General features: G+C 39.0%; 2 protein-coding genes across 24 annotated transcripts in view; one reads left to right on the top strand and one right to left on the bottom strand.

Annotated features, from left to right (window-relative positions):
- The window catches only part of Lrrfip2 (LRR binding FLII interacting protein 2), an 86,428-nt gene extending 84,907 nt beyond the window's left edge, over positions 1-1,521 (top strand). For all 23 annotated transcript variants that reach the window (XM_071619860.1, XM_071619799.1, XM_071619790.1 and 20 more), the window contains one exon: positions 572-1,521. In XM_071619860.1, the coding sequence (XP_071475961.1) occupies positions 572-682 (111 nt within the window). In that variant the 3' untranslated portion in view covers positions 683-1,521. The remainder of the gene's footprint in view (positions 1-571) is intronic.
- Positions 1,522-3,297: 1,776 nt separating this feature from the next.
- The window catches only part of Mlh1 (mutL homolog 1), a 44,293-nt gene continuing 26,112 nt past the window's right edge, over positions 3,298-21,478 (bottom strand). The window contains exons 12-19 of the mRNA XM_027932491.2: positions 20,197-20,573; positions 18,226-18,374; positions 12,384-12,492; positions 8,362-8,425; positions 5,837-6,001; positions 5,227-5,319; positions 4,831-4,944; positions 3,298-3,621 (exon numbers count right to left, since the gene is read on the bottom strand). Coding sequence (XP_027788292.2) covers positions 3,454-3,621; positions 4,831-4,944; positions 5,227-5,319; positions 5,837-6,001; positions 8,362-8,425; positions 12,384-12,492; positions 18,226-18,374; positions 20,197-20,573 — 1,239 coding nt within the window. The 3' untranslated portion in view covers positions 3,298-3,453. The remainder of the gene's footprint in view (positions 3,622-4,830; positions 4,945-5,226; positions 5,320-5,836; positions 6,002-8,361; positions 8,426-12,383; positions 12,493-18,225; positions 18,375-20,196; positions 20,574-21,478) is intronic.

The following is a 21,478-nucleotide window of genomic DNA, read 5'->3' as shown; positions in this document are numbered from 1 at the left end:
TGTCACTTATTCTTGTTACCTGCATGTTGACTGCCACTTACTTTTTTGTCTTGGTCAGTTAGACTTAATAAGTTAAAAAGGTGATTTTCATTTTTGTTTCAGATCAGGTCTATTTCTGCATCTTCTCTATATCTTTTCTGTGATTTTTTGCAGGGGAAGGTACCAGGGATTGAACTCAGGAGCACTCAACCACTGAGCCACATCCCCAGTAATATTTTGTATTTTATTTAGAGACAGGATCTCACTGAGTTGCTGAGTGCCTCACTTTTGCTGAGGCTAGCTTTTTTGAACTTGTGATCCTCCTGCCTCAGCCTCCTGAGCAGCTGGGATTACAAGCATTTGCCACCACACCCGACCCTTTCTGTGATTTAAACAAATAATACATATAATCATTGTTTAATACCTTTAGGTGACTAAAAAAAAAAAAAAAATAGGCTGTTTTGGGATCATGTGTGAGGCCATCACAACTTGCAATGCTTTGTTTCCCAGAAAATTGAAAATAAAGTAGCACTGAGTTTTGTTTCTGAGGTTTTGGCCACATGAAGTCACTGTGCTCTCTCCCTGTCTCCAGTTACGAACAGCACTGGACAAGATTGAGGAGATGGAAATGACCAACAGTCACCTGGCCAAGCGGCTAGAGAAGATGAAGGCCAACAGGACAGCACTTCTGGCCCAGCAATAGGGCAGCTGCCCTTTGACCTGGGTGCTGCTCTGTGGGGCCCTGCCCAGAGGGACTGACTCTTTTTGTACATTGACACAAACCCTTTCAGTACTGTTTTGAGTTTTGTCATTAAAACATCCACCTTTGTATTTTATAATTTATGAGAATGAAGCAGGTTTGAATCTTCATGAACGAACACTTTGGATTTTGTGTGTAGTTTGATTCTAGACTAAGAACTGGTCTGTGCTATTCATGTTTTGTTTCCATAATTTTAGAATCATGTTTACTCAACATTTTCCCCCAGCTCCCTCAGTGACTGGGCACTTGGAGGCCTTGGCACGGGGTCTGGAGGACAGCAGTTTTATTGCGCTGAGATACTTGCTGGAGACCTCAGAAAACACAAGTGCCTTCTCCACAGAGCAATTCAGACTTCACTGGTATCCCGTGGTCAAAAGACATCTACCCGTCATATGAGATAGTGTTTATATTTTAGTGAAGAAATAAGTTCAAGCATGGGGAATCAATGTGTTTCACTCAAATTTATATGTTTGGAGGAAAACCCCTTTTTTTGTAAAATATTTAAATTTATATAAGAAAATGTTAGAAAAAGATATGGGGAATGTATATAAAACTTGCTTTATTGCAGGGGGTAGTGGAAGTCCAAGGCCTATTCTCTTAGAGTAAGAGCAGGGTTCTTATTCTTCCATATCAACTATGCTGTACCTTCTAAAGTATTTTCATCAGCTGCTTATTTGTGGAATGAACCTCAGACAAGCCCGAAGGTGGAGGGAAGGGCAGGGCAGGCAGGTGGGAAATCTGCCTGTGAATTCTATTAAAAATACCCTTCTTGCCAACCTCAAGTGGCTGTTGACACATTCATTTTATTATAGGAGACTGTGAAACAAATCATGGCAGCCACGTCTCTCCTCTGTCTTGCTTCCTCCTCTTTTCTCTCCTCAAGGAAAAATTATCTGGAATATAGAACTTTTTCTTCTACAAACTTTAATTTCATCTTTAAAGGCATCCAGTTCAAGGGTTTTTTTGTTTTGTTTTGTTTTTTTTAATTAAACAAGTGTAGATACTTTGCAGGATTTGTTATTTTCTTTCACTATTGGAATCAAGGTGGTGTTTATGGACATGATTACTGTAGCTTCAAAGTTTACACAGAAAAGATGTGGGGGAAAATCTAATGAATCAAGGCCACTTAAGATAATAAAACTAGATTTAAAACTAGATAATAAACTCAAAAGTGAATAAAATCTTTAATAATTGTTCCCTTCTTTAGAGTAATTAGCCCTTCATTTTTAATATATGGAAACCAATCTCCTGGATTGAGACAATTTCCTATAAATCATCTTTCTATAGTTTTGAGGTTGGACACGGGCAGGAGGATGTTCTAAAATGCAGATTTATCTACGAATCCTCCAGCAATCTAGCTCTGAAGGGCCTGGGAAGCCCCTTTCCTCTCCACCAGAGATCACTCAGCTGGCACTCTTCTGGGCTCATGAAACCTCACTTCTGAAATGCCCCAATCCAATGTTCGGAGTTTTAGTTGTCAGAAACTGATCTTGCCCCTTTTATGACACAACAAACATATCCCTTCCACTCTTTTGTCCTAGTCTTTTCTAAATGGAATGGTTTCATTTCTTCATGAGATACTCTGTTCTTTTCCACTGAACTTTCTTCACAGAAGCCTGTAAATCTGAATTTTACCTTAAAACTATAGGCATTCTTCCTCCCTGTGCTGAATGCTCAGTTTTTGTAAATGCAAGCTAATATTAAGGTATCTTATTTTGGCACTTATAGTTTAAGTGTGTACTCACATTATCCTTCAAAAAGAATACTGTTAAGACACATTTGAAAATTTATTTATAGTCAATCCACCATGCAAGAAATGATCTTTTCTCTGTCATTTTACTTTATTTCTGGTGTTTACTTTGAATTAGTTTCTCCTTAGAGAATAAGTTTCTTCTAGTGTAGTTCCTCCCTATGATGGGCTTCACTTTTATTTTTCATTTCTTCATACCTAGGACTGAGGGTGTAGCTCAGTGGTAGGGCACTGTGGGTTCAATCCCCAGTACTGCAAAACAAATATTTAGAAACCTCTTTTTTCCTTCTGTTCCCTCCCTTCCTCTCTCCCTTCCTTCCTTAGTACTAGGGATCAAACCTAGGGTCTCCTGCCCCCCAGCCCTAGAAACTTAAGTTGCTAGTACTCATAGCCATTAACAAGGTGGGATAAGTTAAAAACTCACACCAGTTATAGAACACATGAAGACATTTACCCTAAGAATAAATTAGCTTTGGCTACTGAAGATATTGATAGATTCTCAAATCAAACTTTTTCCATAGTTGATCAGTAGAGACTTAGGTGTTCAGGACTTATTTTAAAAGGCAGCTGGACTGACACAATATATGGTATCAGAGGATAAAAATTTGCCAAAATACAGAAAGAATCAAATCAAAGCATAATCTGCCAAGTCTTCAAGACCATTTTAGAATTCCTCACGGTGCTTGTAGAACACCTTATTAGATATCAGGGGCTTTCAAACTTTGGTGATTCTTCAACACAACCTGGTATATACTAGGAAAAAACTGATCTAGGAAACTTTTCAAGTGTGATGTTAAATAAGAAACTGTTAAGACACATCAGAAAATTTATTTATAGTCAATCCACCATGCAAGAAAAAGTGCCACAAGTTGACAGGCAAATGCAAATTTTCAATCCTGTCTTTCCAACCACATTGGGATACAAAGGAAGAATAGAATACTCCAGAGTTCATAAATGATCATATTTAACACCTCTCAAAGACTTTGTACAGATCAGGCAGGTTAGCAAGCTGCAGGACATTCCCATCTTCTGTGAAATGTTTAGGAGGCAGAAGGTGTGAGCGGAATGCTTTATAGACAATGTGTTCCACAGTCCACTTCCAGGGGTTTGGTGTGGAGCCAGGTACCTCGCTCTGAAAAACACATGTTAGATGTCATAAGCCTCCCTGTACATACTGCCTTCCTGGCAATGGGGTGGGCACTGGGCCTAGACAGTCCTGGTGGCTTGCGATGGACTGTGTTGTCTAAAGCCTAGCCTCTCAGTAATCCCAGAGGCTTGAACATAAGAGATGAGGTCTTTGAGAGGGCAAAGTAGCTATTGCTCTTGCAGGGCCATCTCCTATGGAATTTCTGTGTCCACTCAGGAAGGAATGTGTTGTTTATTGCAGGATCTAACATAATGTCTGATCCTGACTGGTATCTGGATGGCAACATTTGAAGTATCTAACTCACCTTCAAATTTGGAGGTCTGAAAGTAGCTGTTTTTCCAAAACCTCCACAGATAAGAAATGAAAAAAAAATGGTAATTTTGCTTTATTGTTCCTATGAGAAAATGTTCATTATCATCTGTAGTTCCTTTCCTTGAGGTACATACTCCCAATCAAATAAGATAACTCTCAGCACTGTATGGTAAGTGTGCTGCCTTGCCTTTTCCACCAGAGGGAGAAATTCCCATGGCTTTAGCCAGAAAGACCTGGGACTGAATCTCCTACACCTATAAGGCACTGGGGATCCCTGAGTATGCCAACTGTCCTGCAGCTTTCTGACCTGTGAAGCACGCAGACCACTTCATCTCAGGGTGACCATGAACAATCACTAAGATGGCTATGCAGTAAAATGGCTATCCTTTAATTTGTGTACTACTTCCACTCCTCTGACCCCCACTCCCCCGAAATACTTGCTGATTGAAAGGGATTATTATCTGACTGGTTGTTATTTGTGTCAGATTGACCTATAAGTGGAATTCCAGAGTCTTATTTCCTGGCTGTGCAGCAGTAGACATGGCAGAAATAAAGGGTGACCAGGAACACATCCAGAATCTGAGGACTTGGGCTGACAATGGGACTCAGGGACCCACCAGCCTCGGACAATCTGTCTCAATGTGATGGCTTGTGCTTCTACAGTGGACAGTTTCTGAGATCATTCTAGAGGTCTAAGTTCTAGAGCAGCAGAAGGAAAAAAAAAACTCGTAAATAAAGCTGACCACTGTGTTTGATACGGGAGAACATACCCTGTTAGATATATGAGAACTCAAGATTTTAGAGATGGGCAAGTTTCATCTCTTAAAGGTTGTATAAGGGCCCGTCCCTGTCCTGGAGTGCTAGTGTGCTAGGCCACAGTACCTGTTGGCCTGAGAGGGTCGACTCCTCCGATATGTACTGCTTCCGGATGGAATAAAACATAGCACATTCTTTACTTAAGCTTTCAAAACATTCCTTTTCTTCATCCCAATTCACCTGGTTGAAAGAATTAAAAAACTTAGGATAGGTACATGCTTTAAATAATTTCATTTGTAAATGGGGATCATGAACTACTTATAGCTAAAAAATGTGACTCTTAGGCATTGAAATAGTTAACTGATAAGTATGGCTGGGGACAAATATTGGTGTGGCTGATGGAATCTTCATGCTGTTCTACCCTTGTCATCTTGACAGTTCCAAACGAAGGTGCGGTCACATGCCCCCTTTACCCAGAATCCATGCATGTACCCATATGCTTAGTACCTGCTTATCACTCACCTCTGTAGCTAATCGAAGGATGAAGATAGGCAATCCCTCCAAGGGGGGCACATAACTGTCAATTAGAAGGGGTAATCCAATCAGGTTCCCTTCCTGCTTGTGGGAAAAAGGACAGAAAAGGGGACAATATTTAACAAACTTATTTAAACAAAGTATAAACAAATTTCATTAGTGCTTCCCCAGTTCTCATCCTCAAAGGTTTCTGGTTACTTGACTGGACTGGGCATGGGAGGAAGATCCAAGCAGTTAAAAAGCTTTTGGTCCCAGTGTACAGCAAAACAACCTTTTATTTGGCTCTGCTCACTAATCAACACATCGAGACAGAAACTCCCTAAGATTAAGAGGTAAGAGAAAGAAACAGAAGCAAGTGGCATAATCTCATGTATTGAAGCCTGCAGGGCATGGAATTCAGCTCTTCCTCCTGTCTGGATCCTTTACCATGAGAACAGGAGTGGCATAAACAGTTGTATATCCAAGAAATGCAAACAGGGAACAAAGAAGATTTCATTTCTGTCACATGCTGCTTCTGAGGGGGAGCCCAGACTTTTCATCTTGATCTAGGAATCTGAAGAATATGGCAGGGGCTGTATACAACGAATGGCCATCATACCATATCAATTTCCAGAGAGAAATAGTCTGCAAGCATCTCAGCCTTCTTCTTCAGAAACTCAACAATATATTCTGCAAGTCCTTCTTTGGGGCCATCTTCCTCCGTCCAGCCACTCTCAGGACTGTCTAAGGCAAGCATGGCAAGGTCAAAGAGTGGTGCTGGCTCCTAGGAAGGAGTGAGAACATCAAGGAGCAAGCATTAAAAGGACATCAAATTACAAAGCCCAAATTCCCACCAAACCACTGCCAGAAGAGCAGGTGAGATACCACAAATGTTAACATTCCCCATTTCCCTCCAAGGAAGTGCCTGAAGAGTCCACACAAAACCTCTTTCCTCTTTGTCAATGGGTGTTTCAACAGACAGGCTGTGATAGACAAGAGGCCTGCTGAACAGCAGGAGGGCTGAAGCTACCAGCAGGTACTTTTCTTTTATGTAGCCCTAGGAATTCAACTAACACAGTTCTAGAAAACTACTAAGCAGATAATTTCTTTACACTGATTCACCCATAACCAAATCAGGGAGGAGGGAGAATAAATCAAATAGAGCAACATTTCAGGTAAATCATCTATCTGGTGGGGAAGAGGATGGCAATCTATGGTCAAAAAGGAGATACATAAAGCTATTCTCCGTTTTTTCCCTTCTGATGTCGTTACTATTATTTTGATGTTATTTTTTCATAATAATAGGATTAAAAAAAGGATGTAACAACTTTAAACACTTTAGTACCTAATAACAGTGCTTTAAATTATTTAAAGGAAAAAACTAAGATAACTGCAAAGAGAAATAGATAAATTTGTATTTATAGCTTGAAGTTTCAATGCCTATTTCTCAATAACTAATAGAAAAAATAGAAGATTGGCAAGGATATTGAAGACTTAAGCATAAATATCAATTTGATACATCTGATATTATAGAACGAACTCAACAAGATCAGAAGACTAATTCTGTTAAGTACAAACAGGGTATTTACCAACAAAGACCATATTCTGGGCCATGACATAAATCTCAATAAATGTATAAGAATTCACATGTGTTCTCTGACCAAACGGAATTCAGTTAAAAATCAGTAACAAATCTCTGAAAAATCCCCAAGAGATTAGAAACTACATGACACAATTCTAAGGTCAAAGAACAAATAAAAAAGAAAATTAGAAAGAATTCTGTTCTGAATGAAAATGACAAAAATATCAAAATTTGTGCTAATGCAGTTTTTAGGGAAAATTTATAGTATTTTACATCTATAGCAAAGAAAAAAGCTCTCAAATTAGTGACCTCAGCTTCTACCTTAAGGAATATAATATAGAAGACAAAACAAAATAAGCAGAAAAAAAAATAAAGGTCAGAGCACATATCAATGAAATAGAACACAAAAAGCAAGAGAAAGGGATAAAACCAAAGTTAGTTCTTATGATATGATCAATAAATCAACAAACCTTTAAGTAGATTAATCAAGCTAAAAAAGAAGACAAATTATCAATATTAGGATTGAGAGTAGTTATATCACTACAGATCTATAGATATTAAAAGAATAAGTAATATTACGAACAACTTTAGGCCAATACATTTGGAAAAAACAGGTTAAAGGAACAAAATGCCCAGTGTTACCCAAGAAGAAACAGGTAATTTGAATAGCTCCTTATCCAGTAAAGAAATTAAGTTTATAGTTTAAAATTTTCTCATAAACAAATTCTCCAGGCCCAGATGAAATTACTCATGAATTCTATCAAACATTAAGGAAGAAACTCTATAAAAACCCTTTCAGAAAATAGAAAATGAGAGGATATTTATCAAAGGAGAGGATAGTATGGGATCAGCATACCCTGATACCCAAACCATAGATAACAGTACTTCTACTCAACTTTGTTCTGGACATTCTAGCCAGTGCCATCAGTCAAGAGAAAGAGAAAAGGCATCCAGACTGGATAGGAAGGAAACTTCTTATTCTTTGATGACATGATCATTTATGTATAAAATCTGATAGATTTGAATCACCATTTATCACAGCATTAAAAATATGAAATATTAAGGGATTAATTTAACAGAATATTTTCTCCCCAAGTTAAACTATATATTTAACATACCCTAATCAAAATCTCAGCAGGGTTTTTCATAGAGTATGTCAAACGAAAAAGAAAGCTACCTGGATGGGTAGTATGGTTTTAACTCTGAATTAAAATTAGGTACTGAAAGTCTTGGAAGAAATGGACTAAAATTAATTGTTGGGGTTGTGTATTAACTAGTTTTATAAAATATTTATTTTCATCTCTTTCCAAGCTTTCTTAAATAGATATGTATTAATTTCTATTATAATAAACATTTGTTCAAGTTGGCCACTAAATGACTATTTGGCTAAAAAACATCTTATGGCAATTAGATACTTCCTATATAGCAAATGATACAATACACAAACTATCCTATGCATATTTAGAAAAATTTAATATACTACAAAGAAGATATTTGTGTAGAGCTCCTATTTTCAGAAATGACCAGCTGTTTAAGTTCCAGAAATGAGAATATAAACTTACCGATAACTTCAGAACACCAAAATTGGCAAAATCATAAATGAGTATCTGGTAGAACAGTTCTTCACTGAAAACAAAAATGAAGTAATTTTAATGAAGAGCTGAATCCATGCTTGTGGGCTGAACAGTGGGCACAAAATGGGAGAAGTAACCTCTGAAACATGGACAGAGATGGTTCTGCCTGGCTGTGGAATCTGGTTTACAGTCTAACAAGATTTCTTCTTCCTTCAAAGAGCTGGGAGTACCAACATTTGTTCTACCAAGGCATTGGGTAGCCAGCCTCCACAGGCAGGGATTAATTTAACAGAATATTTTCTATGTCCAGCTTACTATGTCTGGCTTGCTATCACCCATGCTGTTCCCAGCCTTAGGGTGCTATAAAAGATTTCTGACATCCTGTAGTGAAATTTAAGTTTTTTGTTTGCCTTTCCCACTTAACAAAGAATCCTATAACAACTTTTTGACAACTCAACATCAAAAATTACATAGGAAAAAATTACATGGAATGTATAGGCAAGACAGGGAATCTTCCTAAGTAATTGAAAGAGGATATAAGGCAGAATTATACTACACTGATATATGGCTTAGGATGGTGCACTGGCTGGCAACAATCCAAGAGCAGCTGTTAAATATAGAACATACTGAATTATTTACAGAAACAAAGACTTGGAATAAATGTCACATTTATATGATACTTTCTAGTTCTTTTTTGTGCTTTTATTCGTGCATTATAGTTATACATAACAAATAGGTTTTTCGACATAAACATACATGCATGGAATTTGATTTACTCTGTTTCAGTTTCCAGTGTCCCCCCTTTCCCTTCCCTTCATCCCCCCCCCCCATTCTCTTTCCTCTACTGGACTTCCTTCCACTCATTTATTTATTTTTAATTGGTGCTTTATAGATATACATAAAGGTAGAATTCGCTGTGGTATATTTATACATGTACACCGCATAATCTTGTCAAAATTGCCCTGTATTTCCTCCCCTTTCCTTTCCCTCCTCCCTCTCCATCTCCTTCCACTCCACTGGTCTTCCCTATATATTTATAATATCCAATCCTCGCCTTCCATTTTTTCCCCTTCTTTTGCCCTAGCTTCCATATGATCCAACCCTTGATTTTCTGTTTTTCTTGATTTTCTTCTTATTTCACTTGGCAAGATGTTTTCCAGTTCTCTTTACCAGCAAATGCTATAATTGTGAATTTCATACTATAAATACTGATGTACCTGTATTTTGATAGTATGCTGATTTTAATTCTTTTGTTGATGTGGCTAGTCTTAAGGAAGCACCTACTGCTTTCCAGAGTGGTTATACTAATTAGCAGTCCCAGTTACCTTTCCCCCACATTCTAATATTTATTATTATTTGTATTCTTGAAGATTGCCATTCTCACTGGATTGAGATGAAATCTCAGTGTAGTTTTGATTTCCATTTCCCCAACTGCTAGCAATTGTTGAACATTTTTTCATGTATTTTTTGGTCATTTATACTACTTCTTTTTTGAAATTTCTTTTGCCCATTTATTTACTACATTGTTTTGTTTTGTTTTGCTAGTTCTTTTGCCCATTTATTGATTGGGTTATTATTTTTTTTTGGATGTTAAGCTTTTTGAGTTCTTTATGTATTCTGAACATTAATCACCTGTCAGAGGAGTAGCTAGCAAAGATTTTTTTCCCATTCTATAGGACCTCTCTTCACATTCTTAATTGTTCAAAACTTTTTAATTTGATGTTGTCCCATTTTATTTCTTGAGTTTTTGGGGTCTCAGTAAGGAAACTGGTGTTGACCCTATGTTTTCTTCCAGTAGTTGCAAAGTTTCTGGTCATCTTTGATCCCTTGATTTGAATTTTTGCAGGGTAAGAGAGAGGGCTGTATAGCGTCATTCCTCTGCATGTGGATATCCAGTTTTTCCATCAACCTTTTTTTTTTTTAATGGTCTTTTTTTGGGCTGGGGCTGTAGCTCAGTGGCAGGGCACTTGCTTCGCATGCATGAGGCACTGGGTTTGATCCTCAGCACCACATAAAAATCAACAAATAAAATAAAGGCATTCTATCCACTACAACTACAAAAAAATTAAAAAAAAAAAAAAAAAAAGGCTCTTTTCTCCAGCATATGCTTTTGGCACCTTTGTTAAGAATCAGATACCTGCATCTCTATAGGTTTGTCTCTCTCTTCTATTCTACTCCATTGGTCTTCATGTCTATTTTGATGCCAATATCATGCTGTTTTGGTTACTATAGATCTGCCCTTTACAGTTCTTAAAACAACTGAACCTTGGAGATCTTGCTGAAAGACTTCATTATCAGTCAAAGCAGACAAAGAATCCTCTATACCTGCATTATAGTGGGGAAACTGAGGCATCAAGTGAGTAACTAATGTGTCCCATGTCACTTAATAAAGTGACAAAGGAAGGAGGTGAATCTAGATATTAGACTGAACCCAGTTCTCTCCTTGTGACTTTTATCTTCTTACTGGAAGCCATTCACATTTATTAATACAAGTTGGTATCCCTTATCCAAAATGTTTAGGACCAGAAGTATTCTGAACTTTTTCCAAATTTTGGAATGTTTGCGTATACATAATGAGATATGTCTAAACACAAAATCCATTTATGTTTTACACCTTATACATATATCCTGAAAGTAATCTTATACAATATTTTTAAGAATTTTGTGCATGAAACAAAGTTTCACAGTGCAGAATTTTCCACTTGTAATATTATGCTGGCACTCAAAAAGTGTCAGACTTTGGAGAATTTTGGCTTTTGGATTAGGGATGCTCAAACTGTAGCTGCAATTCTGGAACTGGCCTGGATTTCTATCTGTGACTTGAAAGAACCTGAATGCAAGTGTGATTTGAAGCCTTGAAAGTTATGTACTTAGATATGCCACAAAGGAAAGAGCAAGCAAAGTAGAATTACCAACAAATTAGTAAATGGCAGCTCACTATACAAACCCAAGGATTCTCAAAGAAGTCAATGGAACTGGAAAAGAGCTGCACCAAAAAGGTTTCCAAGCCTAGGAAGGAGTTCTAAATATCTGAGCTATGGAGGCAATGGTATATTTCTGGACTGGGGCAGTTACTCAGTAAAAGATGGAAACAAGATTTTATGTCATGTGCCAACTCTAAGCAATGTATACTGGCTGTTGCACTCAACATGGCTGAGAACCACTTGAAGCCACACAGCAGGTTTTGGAAAGGGGTAGTTCCACAGTTAGTGAATGGTGTTTAATATATGTAAGGTAGCAGCAGCATCCCATGTCTATTACCTATTTGAGAACATATTTAGCAATGGTTCTAGACAACAGCTCATTGACCAAAGTCCCAGGAAACCATCAATAGAAATGCTGCTAGGCAAATGGCCCTGTTGAGGTCCATCTTCCTGTGCTGATCAATACCCCCTGGCTTTTTTGGCGGTTACAGTATGCCTTTGGTACATCCCCAAAGCCAGATGGCAGAAGATCTTCTTGCCTCCCCCACAGTACCCTGTTGCACACAGTAATACCAGAATTGTCTACTAGCACCAATTCCTCAATATCTGGTTCACAGCCAACAACATTGAACTAACTCAGTTCAACACTGAGCACTAAGCCCATTGTGAGGACTAGGCTTCCCGGGTTATTTTCCTCACAAAAAATCCTTCAAGCAGGAGGTTGATAGTAATATCCTAATAGTAATATCCTAATTTACAGATGAGACATAGTTTAGGAAAGTAACTGGCTCACAGAATGGGAAATGGTTAAACATGGATTTGGAATCATAATTGCCGATTCCCAAACCTTTCCAACCACCTCAAACAGCCCTCCCCAGCTTTACACCCTGGACCATTCATCTAGTGGCTCTACTTTTTAATTTTTTAAATATGTTTTTAGTTATACATGGACACAATATCTTTATATATTTTTATGTGATGCTAAGGATTGAACCCAGGGCCTCACATGTGCGAGGCATGTACTCTGCCACTGAGCCACAACCCCACCCAAGTGGCTCTACTTTTTATATATGCTCATTAACTTACCTAAGTTTGGTGGTATTGAGGAGGTATAACTTGGTCTGATGCTGTGCCAGGGCCCACTGAGGGTTTACGCAGCCCACAAAAGAGTGGTTATGTAGCATCTCTCGGAGAGCTGGAAAACAAAAAAGAGAAATGTAAAACAGGTAAGTAATGAAATCCTACCAACACTTCTTCATACTCCAAGGTACCAAGAACCAGCACTAAACACACCAAACAGATAAACATGCCATGACTGAACCTCCTGCTGAAAACACACACACATGAGGAATTTATAGACTCATCTTTTAAAATGCAATGAGGGAGCTGGTGTTGTGGCTCAGTGGTAGAGTGCTTGCCTACCATGTGTGAGGCACTGGATTTGATTCTCAGCACTGCATATGAATAAATAAAGATCTATCAACAACTAATAAAAATATTTTTTAAAAGTAATGAGGAATTGCTAAAAGATTAAGGAATACTCAAGGTTTAATCAAAGACAAAGCAGGAACCCAGAGAAAGAATGAGAGCTCTGAAGTCAATTTTATACAAAGATTCTAGATGAACCTCAGGAATCACAAACTTTTAGAGTGAGAAAGGAGGACAAAAGTCTTAAGAATGGTTTGAAATGGGAATTCTAATAGGAAACCACTGCAGTACACACAAAATTGAGATGAAACGAGTGTTCATAAAAAGAAGTTCCTGGATAAGTCCTAAACTGAAGGTATTTTCACATAACTGATTACTACCTAGAATATATATATAAAGAGCTACTAAAATCAGAAAAGATAAAAAAAAACCAACAGAAAAATGGGCATAAAACTTGGAGAGGCACTTAGCATTAGAGGAAATACATTTAACTGAGCTTTACTAGTCACCAATGAAATGCAAACAAAAACCATCATCAGATTACTGTTTCATGATTACCAAACTGGTAAAAAGTCTGACCGCATCAAATATTGGAGAGAATACTCCTTGGGTACAAATATACTTCTGTACATTGTTGATGGGAGTATAAAGGAAAATTAGAAAATAGTTTGTCATTTTATGACCCAGCAGAAACTCTTATAAGTAAACACCTTAGAGCAGAGCTTCCCAATCAGTGTACCAAGCCACTGATCAACTCATGGGGGGGGAAGCTGGGTAAGATTTGAGCAGCCAGGGACTGAAGCCATACGAATCTTTCAAATGTCCTTCCACAGAACGAATGAATGCATATTCATGAGGTAGAATCCATTATACAGAAAAAGTAAACCAGAGCTGTATGTAACAAATGGATGAATTTTAGGAACATAATATGCCTGTGTATGTTCACAACTGAATAGTTTTTTAAGGAATACAAACATAGGTGGTAAAAATATAATAAAATGAAAGGAAATAATTGCACAATTTGGGACAACAGTTATTTCTAAGGGTATTTGTTTCTCTGTAGATGCTACATTATTTTGTAATATGATTTTGGATATGCTAGTGTGCATGCGTGTGTGCGTGTGTGTGCGTGTGTGTGTGTGTATTATTATTATCTTGGCAGTGCTGAGATAGAGCACAGGGCCTAGTGCATGCTGGGCAAGCATTCCACCACTGAGATACACCTCTAAGGCCTTTTTAAATTTTGAGTCAAGCTCTTACTAAGTTGCCCAGGCTGGCCTCAAACTTTAAATTCTCCTGCCTTAGTCTCCCAAATAGTTGAGATTATAGGTGTGTGCCAATCTTCCCAGTCCACGAGTTATTATTTTTAATGAAAGACATCAATCTCCACCAAAAAGGAAGAAGGGAGAAAACAGGGCAAAGATCTAGGCTCAGCAACAGGCCTATATGTTGTATTTTTACTATATTTTTTCTTTAAGCTTGGCCATCACAAGAAAATTTTCATAGTGTTATATAAGTTCTGTGATGACCCCTCCACCCCCATAAAAACAGACATTCATTTTTAGAATAAGTGTTTCCCTCTGTTCCCACTGAAAATTCAATGTCTCTACAGGATGTTCTGCGTGGGCGGAGAATGATTATTTTAAAAGCTGGAGAACATTAAATAATCTTGAATAATGAGGCACTGGAGGAAAGAGAAAGCAGCGTAATCTACTAAAAATGGGTCAGAGATTTTTCTGTGCAGAATATTCATGGCCCGCTCTGCTGCACCCATAGCTGCTGACACGCAGCCCCACCAGCAGGGCAGGGAAGGGCAGCATGTGTTCACCATGCACAGGGCTCTGCTTCCCTGGGCCTCTTCACAGCTTGTCACAGCATCTCTAGGTCATTCCTACTCTAAACTCCCCACAACCCTAGAAGTCCACCAGTGTTATTTTCCCGCTATTTTGCAAAGAGCAACATGGGACAAAACCCTTCTGGGCTTTAAAGCCAAACTGCATGCACATCTGATTCACAACTGAGGCCAGCAAGTAAAACCAAGCCTAAGGAAGGGCCCAGGAGCAAGCACCAGAAGAAAGGAACCAGTTCTTTAGTTTCTGATGTCCATCTGCAGGTGAAGGCTAGTGCCCTGCTGCTGCCTTCTAGAGCCCTGTGTGCCAGGACCTCTGAGATGATCAACTGGCCTACCCAGCCCTCTGGGGAGCTCTGACTGTGAATTCCTGCTGAACTGCCCTTCTCTCTACCACAGAATTTCTTTCATTCTATAGCAATGGTAGCCAATTATTTACTAAACAATCCCCACACAATACCATGGTATTCTAGAAGGCAGTGTTCATGGCCTATTCATCTCATCCTCTACCTCTGAGCTTGGCACAAAGAATTTTATAGAGAAGATACACGACAAATGCTTGCTGGACTGATTTCATATACCAAAAGAAACTGTCAACTGTGACAAACCATGTTAAGAGTATATATATTTAGACCTGAGTCTATTCACAAGGACCAAGAAAATAAAATCGTGGTTGTCTTGGGGCAAAAACAAAACAAAACAAAACCCCAAACCAAAACCAAACAGCTATGACATTCATTATCCCCATTTAATTAGATCAAAATTATGGGACTAGCAATAAATCCAATCATTACTAATCCCTAATGTCATGGAACACCTGACTGGATACTGGGCCTTCCAAAATTAACCTCATTTGTTAACTGAACATGTGCTCACCACGGATGGGTAAACCCACCAGGCTTAAGAAACTTGTCTGAGTGTTCAACTTGGATACCTCTCTAGAGCAGATCCTAGGTCTTCACCTCCCAGCTGTTCCTCTCAACCACTTGACCTCTCCTATAGCAAGTATCTCCTGAGTCTACATGCCAGGCACCATGCCGGGCAACATGAATGATGAAACAGCCAACTGGAGTTCAGAAGGTTGTCTTGAGAAAAGCAGCTCTTATCTCTTCAAACAGGATCATAAGGTCAGTGACCCTCAGAGAAATCCTGGTGCAGCATTCCACTCAAAGACAGCCAGTTTTCCCCTGTAGGTATAAATGAGATGCCTGGAACAGTGCCTTGGAGCTTCCAAAGCATGCACACAGTATCTCAGGTATTCACAACAGCCCAGTAAGGCCTGTCATAGTGGCACATTTTACAGAGCAGCACAACAAAGCCCTAATAGCTGAGTGAATTTCTGCCTGGCCAATGAAAGGTGTAGCTGGCAGGCGCTTCATAAGAGTTCTAGCTTTGCTCACCCCACTTCCCATATTACAGCTACTCCTGCTGTGAGACCCTACATGCTACAGACCTCCCATGTCTGAAAATACTGGCCTTGCCCTATGGTGTCAGAATCACAGGGTGTGCTTGTCCTGTACAAGCCAATAACCTGGTTTTGCAATTAAATACTGGGTGAGACTTCCTGGGTAACTGCCAAGGCAAGCAACAACCCACCATCTACAAGGTAAGTACCTGGGCCTTTTTTCCCCTCAAGACAGGTGCCCACAGTGGTGCCCTGGATGGCCTAGAACTCCTAGACTCAAGCAATCCTCCTGCCTCAGCCCCCAAGTAGCTGGGATTATAGGCATACACTGTCACACCTGACTCTCAGACAGTTTTGGATCATTGGGCTGTTCCAACTAGTTTATCCTCTTCCTCTTCTATTTCTCTGTCATTAAAACAGGAGCCGAGTGTGGTGGTGCACACCTGTGATCCCAGTGGCTCAGGAAGCTAAGACAGGAGGATGGTGAGTTCAAAACCAGCCTCAGCAAAAGCAAGGCACTAAGCAACTCAGTGAGACTCTGTCTCTAAATAAAATACAAAAATAGGGCTGGGGATGCAGCTCAGTGGTAGAGTGCCCATGAGTTCAATCCCCGGTACCTGCTGCCAAAAAAACAGGAGATGACAACACCTGCTCTGCCTCCCTCATAAAAGTATTTGAGAATTAAATGAGATAATGTGTGTGTATAATTTTATACCATGTAGATTTATCATCTTGGCTTCAGCAAGACTCCAAACCTGACCATGCTTGAGATAGGGTGGTATTATATTGCACTGAAGCAGTCCGACACTATTAAAACATTTATTGAAATGATCTTTAATAGTCTTTGCATGAGGGAGACAAACTCAGTAAATTCCAAGTCTGAGAGACTCTGTCAACTAAGACTGTTGTGAAGAGGACTGCTAAATAAATCAAGTAACAAGTTGCATTACGTTACTAAAAATTGTTTTAAGAGCTCCCAGCTTGAAAGCTAATAACAGGGGAAAGAGCAACTGGAGCAAATCTTCATGGAAATAACAATTAGAATCCAAATGGCAATCATTTCCATACAAATGGCAAAAAGTCAGTCATAGGAAGTTTTTACCCTGCCCAAGTGTAGAGACACCCTATGTATCTCTTCCTACACGTAAACAAAGGTCCAGAGTGCTAAGAAAAGAGAATGAACAGGGAAAGGCAAGTTGAGGCCTTCCTAAATTAGATCAGCTAAGTGGTGACTAAGCCTAGGAAAACCTTAAGAGGCAGCTGAGTCACAGCAACTGTTTCAAAAGGTTAAGGATTAGTGGGAAAGTACCAACTTGCTCCTTAGCTATTCATTCCTTTTAAAAATTAATCCAGATGTTCATATTTTAAAATACATTGAAAAATAGTGTTGAAATTTATTTAAATCAAGAATATATAGTAGATGAAAAATGAAAAGGTCATGGTTAAATTTTATGCAGATGCAAGTGCACAGTTGCCACCTGGAACACTGCTCAATAAAGCCTGTACTTGGGGTGTTCTTGTCTCAGATGGTGGGGTCAGGATGATGTGAAGGCCAGTTTGCTGTTACTCACTCCAATCCCTGGATCAGCCCCCACTTTTAATTCCTATAACCATTAAGTTAGTTTTGAAGTAATAGGGACCAAGATGGAGTTCTATACTTTGGTATTCTCAAAAGCTATTTCTGAGGAAGATGATAATAGTTTATTACTTTCTCTTCAAGTTATAAAAATATCTACTGACTCCTTATACTATAATAAGTATTTTATTTATATTTAATCTCTAATCAGCACAATGATCTTACAGGGTAAAATTAATCTCACTTTATAGATGAGGAAAAACCAAGGCATAGAAAGGTCAAGTCCCAAGTATGAGGTCACATGGTAGAAGTGGTTGTGCCAGGAACCTCCAAAGCCTATGAACTTTCAGCAACAGCATATCCCATTCAGGCTACAGGATAAGAATTTTGCTGACTGTCAAACTGCTTTTAACTAAAAACAGTAACAAAAACAAACTAGAAATTGCTGAAATGACTGCTCTACTCTGACTCCTATGGTTTAATGAGATAACCGATTAATTCTAATTAAAACAAACCAACTATTTCCCCCCTTCTCTTCTTCTGAAAAGTGTCTTTAAGGGAGGGAAGAGAGGTTTGCCCAGTACATGCAGTGGGTACCCTGACAACATATATGCTTTCTGCATTTCTCAAACCTATTAATGTTAGCAGGCAGATTTCAGCACTTACGTACTCTCATGTCCCCGCTCATTAATTTCTTCCTGCAGACTCAAAACACTAGTGAGGTTAATGATCCTTCTCCGGGGCATACAGGCTGCGGTCATTTCCTTCCGGGAATCACTTTCTATCATTTCCACATCGGAGTCTTCCCGATGTCTTTTTCTGCAATGAAAAAAGGAAACAGGTCATTGCTTTTCCTTTTAATTTTTGGACTTAGCCAAGTTTTTCATGTTGCATTTTGGAAAAGAGAGCAGCTTCTACACAGCTGCAGAGAGATCCCTACTGGTGGTAGGCCTTTCCAAGATGTCTACTCTCTAGTACACTCCTTATCTGACAATCCTTAGATCCTAGCAGCAGGCTATGTAACCAGGATTTGGAATCTAGCTTGGCCCATAAAGCCATAGGGTTCTGAGCAAGTGAACTGATCTTGTCAAGCCTGATTCATTCATTCCGCCATATACCCATCCATCTATCTGACACTGTTATATACTAATTACAAACAGCAACAAACATAGCAGACACAGTACCTGCCCTCCTGATGCTTACTTTCCAGTGGGAGAGTCAAAAGACAATAGAAAAAATAAAAAGATTGTTTTTAGTAGCAATAAATGCTAGGAAGAAAATAAAACAAGGAAACATACTAAAATGATGGGAAGGTGAGAGGAAAGGAAGCTTTAGTCTAAATGAACAAAGAAGGCCTCTGGCAAGAGGGGACACTTGACATGAGACCTGAGTGGCAAGAAGTCAGTGCCTTCTAGGTTAAGGGAACAGCAAGTGCAACTAGAGGGTAAGAAGCTCAGTCAATTCAGATTAACCACATGAGCCATGTGGCTAAAGCAGCATGAGGAAGAGGGAAAGTGGAGGTTTAAAGGGAAGGCAGGCAGGGATTTAGGTTTTAGCCCAATGCAATGGGAAACCACCGAGAGGTTTTTGGCAGAGAAGTGATGCAATGACTTTTGCTTTAACTGTTCTGTGGTAAATATTACTTAGTTCCTCCAAAATAAAATGCAATACTTCCTTTGCAGGGTTTAGAGCATTAAATGAGACAATGTATACAAAATATCTAACACACAATAAATGTTTGATACATACCAGCATCTTTCAATATTGTCTAGAAAAAAATCCTTAGAAACTGTCATGATAGGATGTCTCAGAAATAAGTAAACTGGAGTTAAGTAATTTGTCCAAGTTGAAGTGGACATTTAGTGCTATGGCTTTTGGTAGTCAGCCACCACGTAAATGTGCAGTATGGGGCAAATGACTTTATCTGAGCTCCAGGTTCAGCATGTATACATATTAAATAAAGAATACTGGGGCTGGGGTTGTGGCTCAGTGGTAGAGCACTTGCCCAGCATGTGTCAGGCACTGGGTTCAATTCTCAGCACTGAATATAAGTAAATAAAACAAAGGTTCATTGACAATTAAAAAAAAAAAAAAAAAAAGGAATACCCACCTCACAGATTTCAGTGAGGTACAGTTTTTAGAGAATATGCATAGTGTACACAGGAAATGCTCAAACAAAATGAATCTAGTATTATTCTAGTATCATTCCTGTCCCTTTTTCCTAGCTCTCTTTTACCACTCACTCATATACTTCAGGAGTTTTGTGAACTGGATTCAGAAAGTGGGCTTCTTCTAAACAGAGTGATAGCAGCTTTGTAGGATAGAAGAGCTATTTTAGGCTTCTGTCTTTAGCAACCTCTGGTGTTGAAGCTTTATCATAATGCTTTACTAAAAACAAAGGATACACCTGCTTTTTTTCTGATGTGTTTTTAACTAATACTTGGAAACCATAGATGTTTAACGTACCTCAGAGAACACATGGTCAAAGACAGACAGTGGACATAGTCACAGCACTGCCACAGTGGAGGGAGAGGACAAGTCAGGCAAAAGAAAATGCAAGTGGTTCGTGAAAATCCAAACTTAGAAGGTAGTTTTATTACAGAACAAACAGGTAAGCTTCACTTTCCTCAAAAAGCCATACCTGGGGTTGCTTGGGCTGGGACTGGGTGCTCTCTTCTCTACTGTTTCCGAAGCCTCCTTTGTTGCATCCTCCTCCAAGCTCTGATTTTTGGCAGCCACCTCAGCAGGAGATGGAAGTTCAATCATCTCCTCATCTTGCTGCCTGGCCTCACCACTAGAACCATCTGTCCTATCCCCTGGGATAGTGGCCTGGGGCTGACTGGACAGGGCCTTGCTCATGGGCTGCAGAAAGGCATCAAGTTTCTGTTCCCGGGAATCTGTTCGGACCATTTGGTAAGCATAGACCTTGTCACCACTTCCAGAAGTAGATGAGGAGGTCACACCTGTTGTGGATTTAACCACCTCCCCAGAAGGACCTGGAAGTCCTGGTAGCAAAGTCTGTATCAAAAAAGAAGACAGTGGAAAGACTCAGAATATAAATTATAGAAGCCCATGGGCCAAAATGGAGCAGTCTTAGAGAAAGAAGTTAGAACTAGATATGATTAGCATTACACAATTATTATTATAAGCAATTTTGACCAAAATTCAATAAAATAGGTTTACAACTATAAAATTCAGGAATTCAACAGTCTGTATAATATTAAAATTAACTTAAAATACCACTGTAAAGTTTTCATATTTTCATCCTTTCTTTGCTATTATTTTGTTTTTCTGTTGAAGTGAAATATATATAACATGAAATTTACCATTTTAACCATGTTTAAATGAGAGTTAAGTGGCATTAAGCACATTCACACTGTGTGCAGCCATCTCCACCATCCACCTCCAGAACTTTTTTATCCTCCCAAAATGAAACTCTCTATGTGTTTAACAGTAACTTCCCATTCCTTCCTCCTCCCAGCCTATTTTTATTTTATTTGACTTAATTATTTTTTGCAGTGCTGGGGGCTGAACCCATGGCCTTAAGCTCTCTATATCCCCACCCCTATTTTTAAATTTACATATTTCCTAGCTCTGCACACTTAAAAGGCCAAAAAGTAATGGCTTCCCAGAAGCCATGAGGACCCCAGATCCCAGATTATGGTCCCTAAATACCAATCCCCAATAAAATGAACTAGAGCTCCTCAGAGAAATGTAGCCATTTCTAATCCAGGGCTTAGGCTGGGAAAGTACAGAATATGCCTACAAGATCCTGCCTAATGGAACTGGGTCAAAAAGAGAGGGCACCAGCTAGAAGGGGCTTCCAGTGGATTAAGACAGGATCATTTGAACATCAATAAGAAAAATAATTATAATTGATTAAAATAGGTTGTTTTGTTAATAGTTATGACAAAATATATATA

The sequence above is a fragment of the Marmota flaviventris genome, chromosome 1 (assembly GCF_047511675.1).
Source record: "Marmota flaviventris isolate mMarFla1 chromosome 1, mMarFla1.hap1, whole genome shotgun sequence".
NCBI lineage: Eukaryota > Metazoa > Chordata > Mammalia > Rodentia > Sciuridae > Marmota > Marmota flaviventris.
This window is presented reverse-complemented; position numbering and strand designations above follow the sequence as displayed.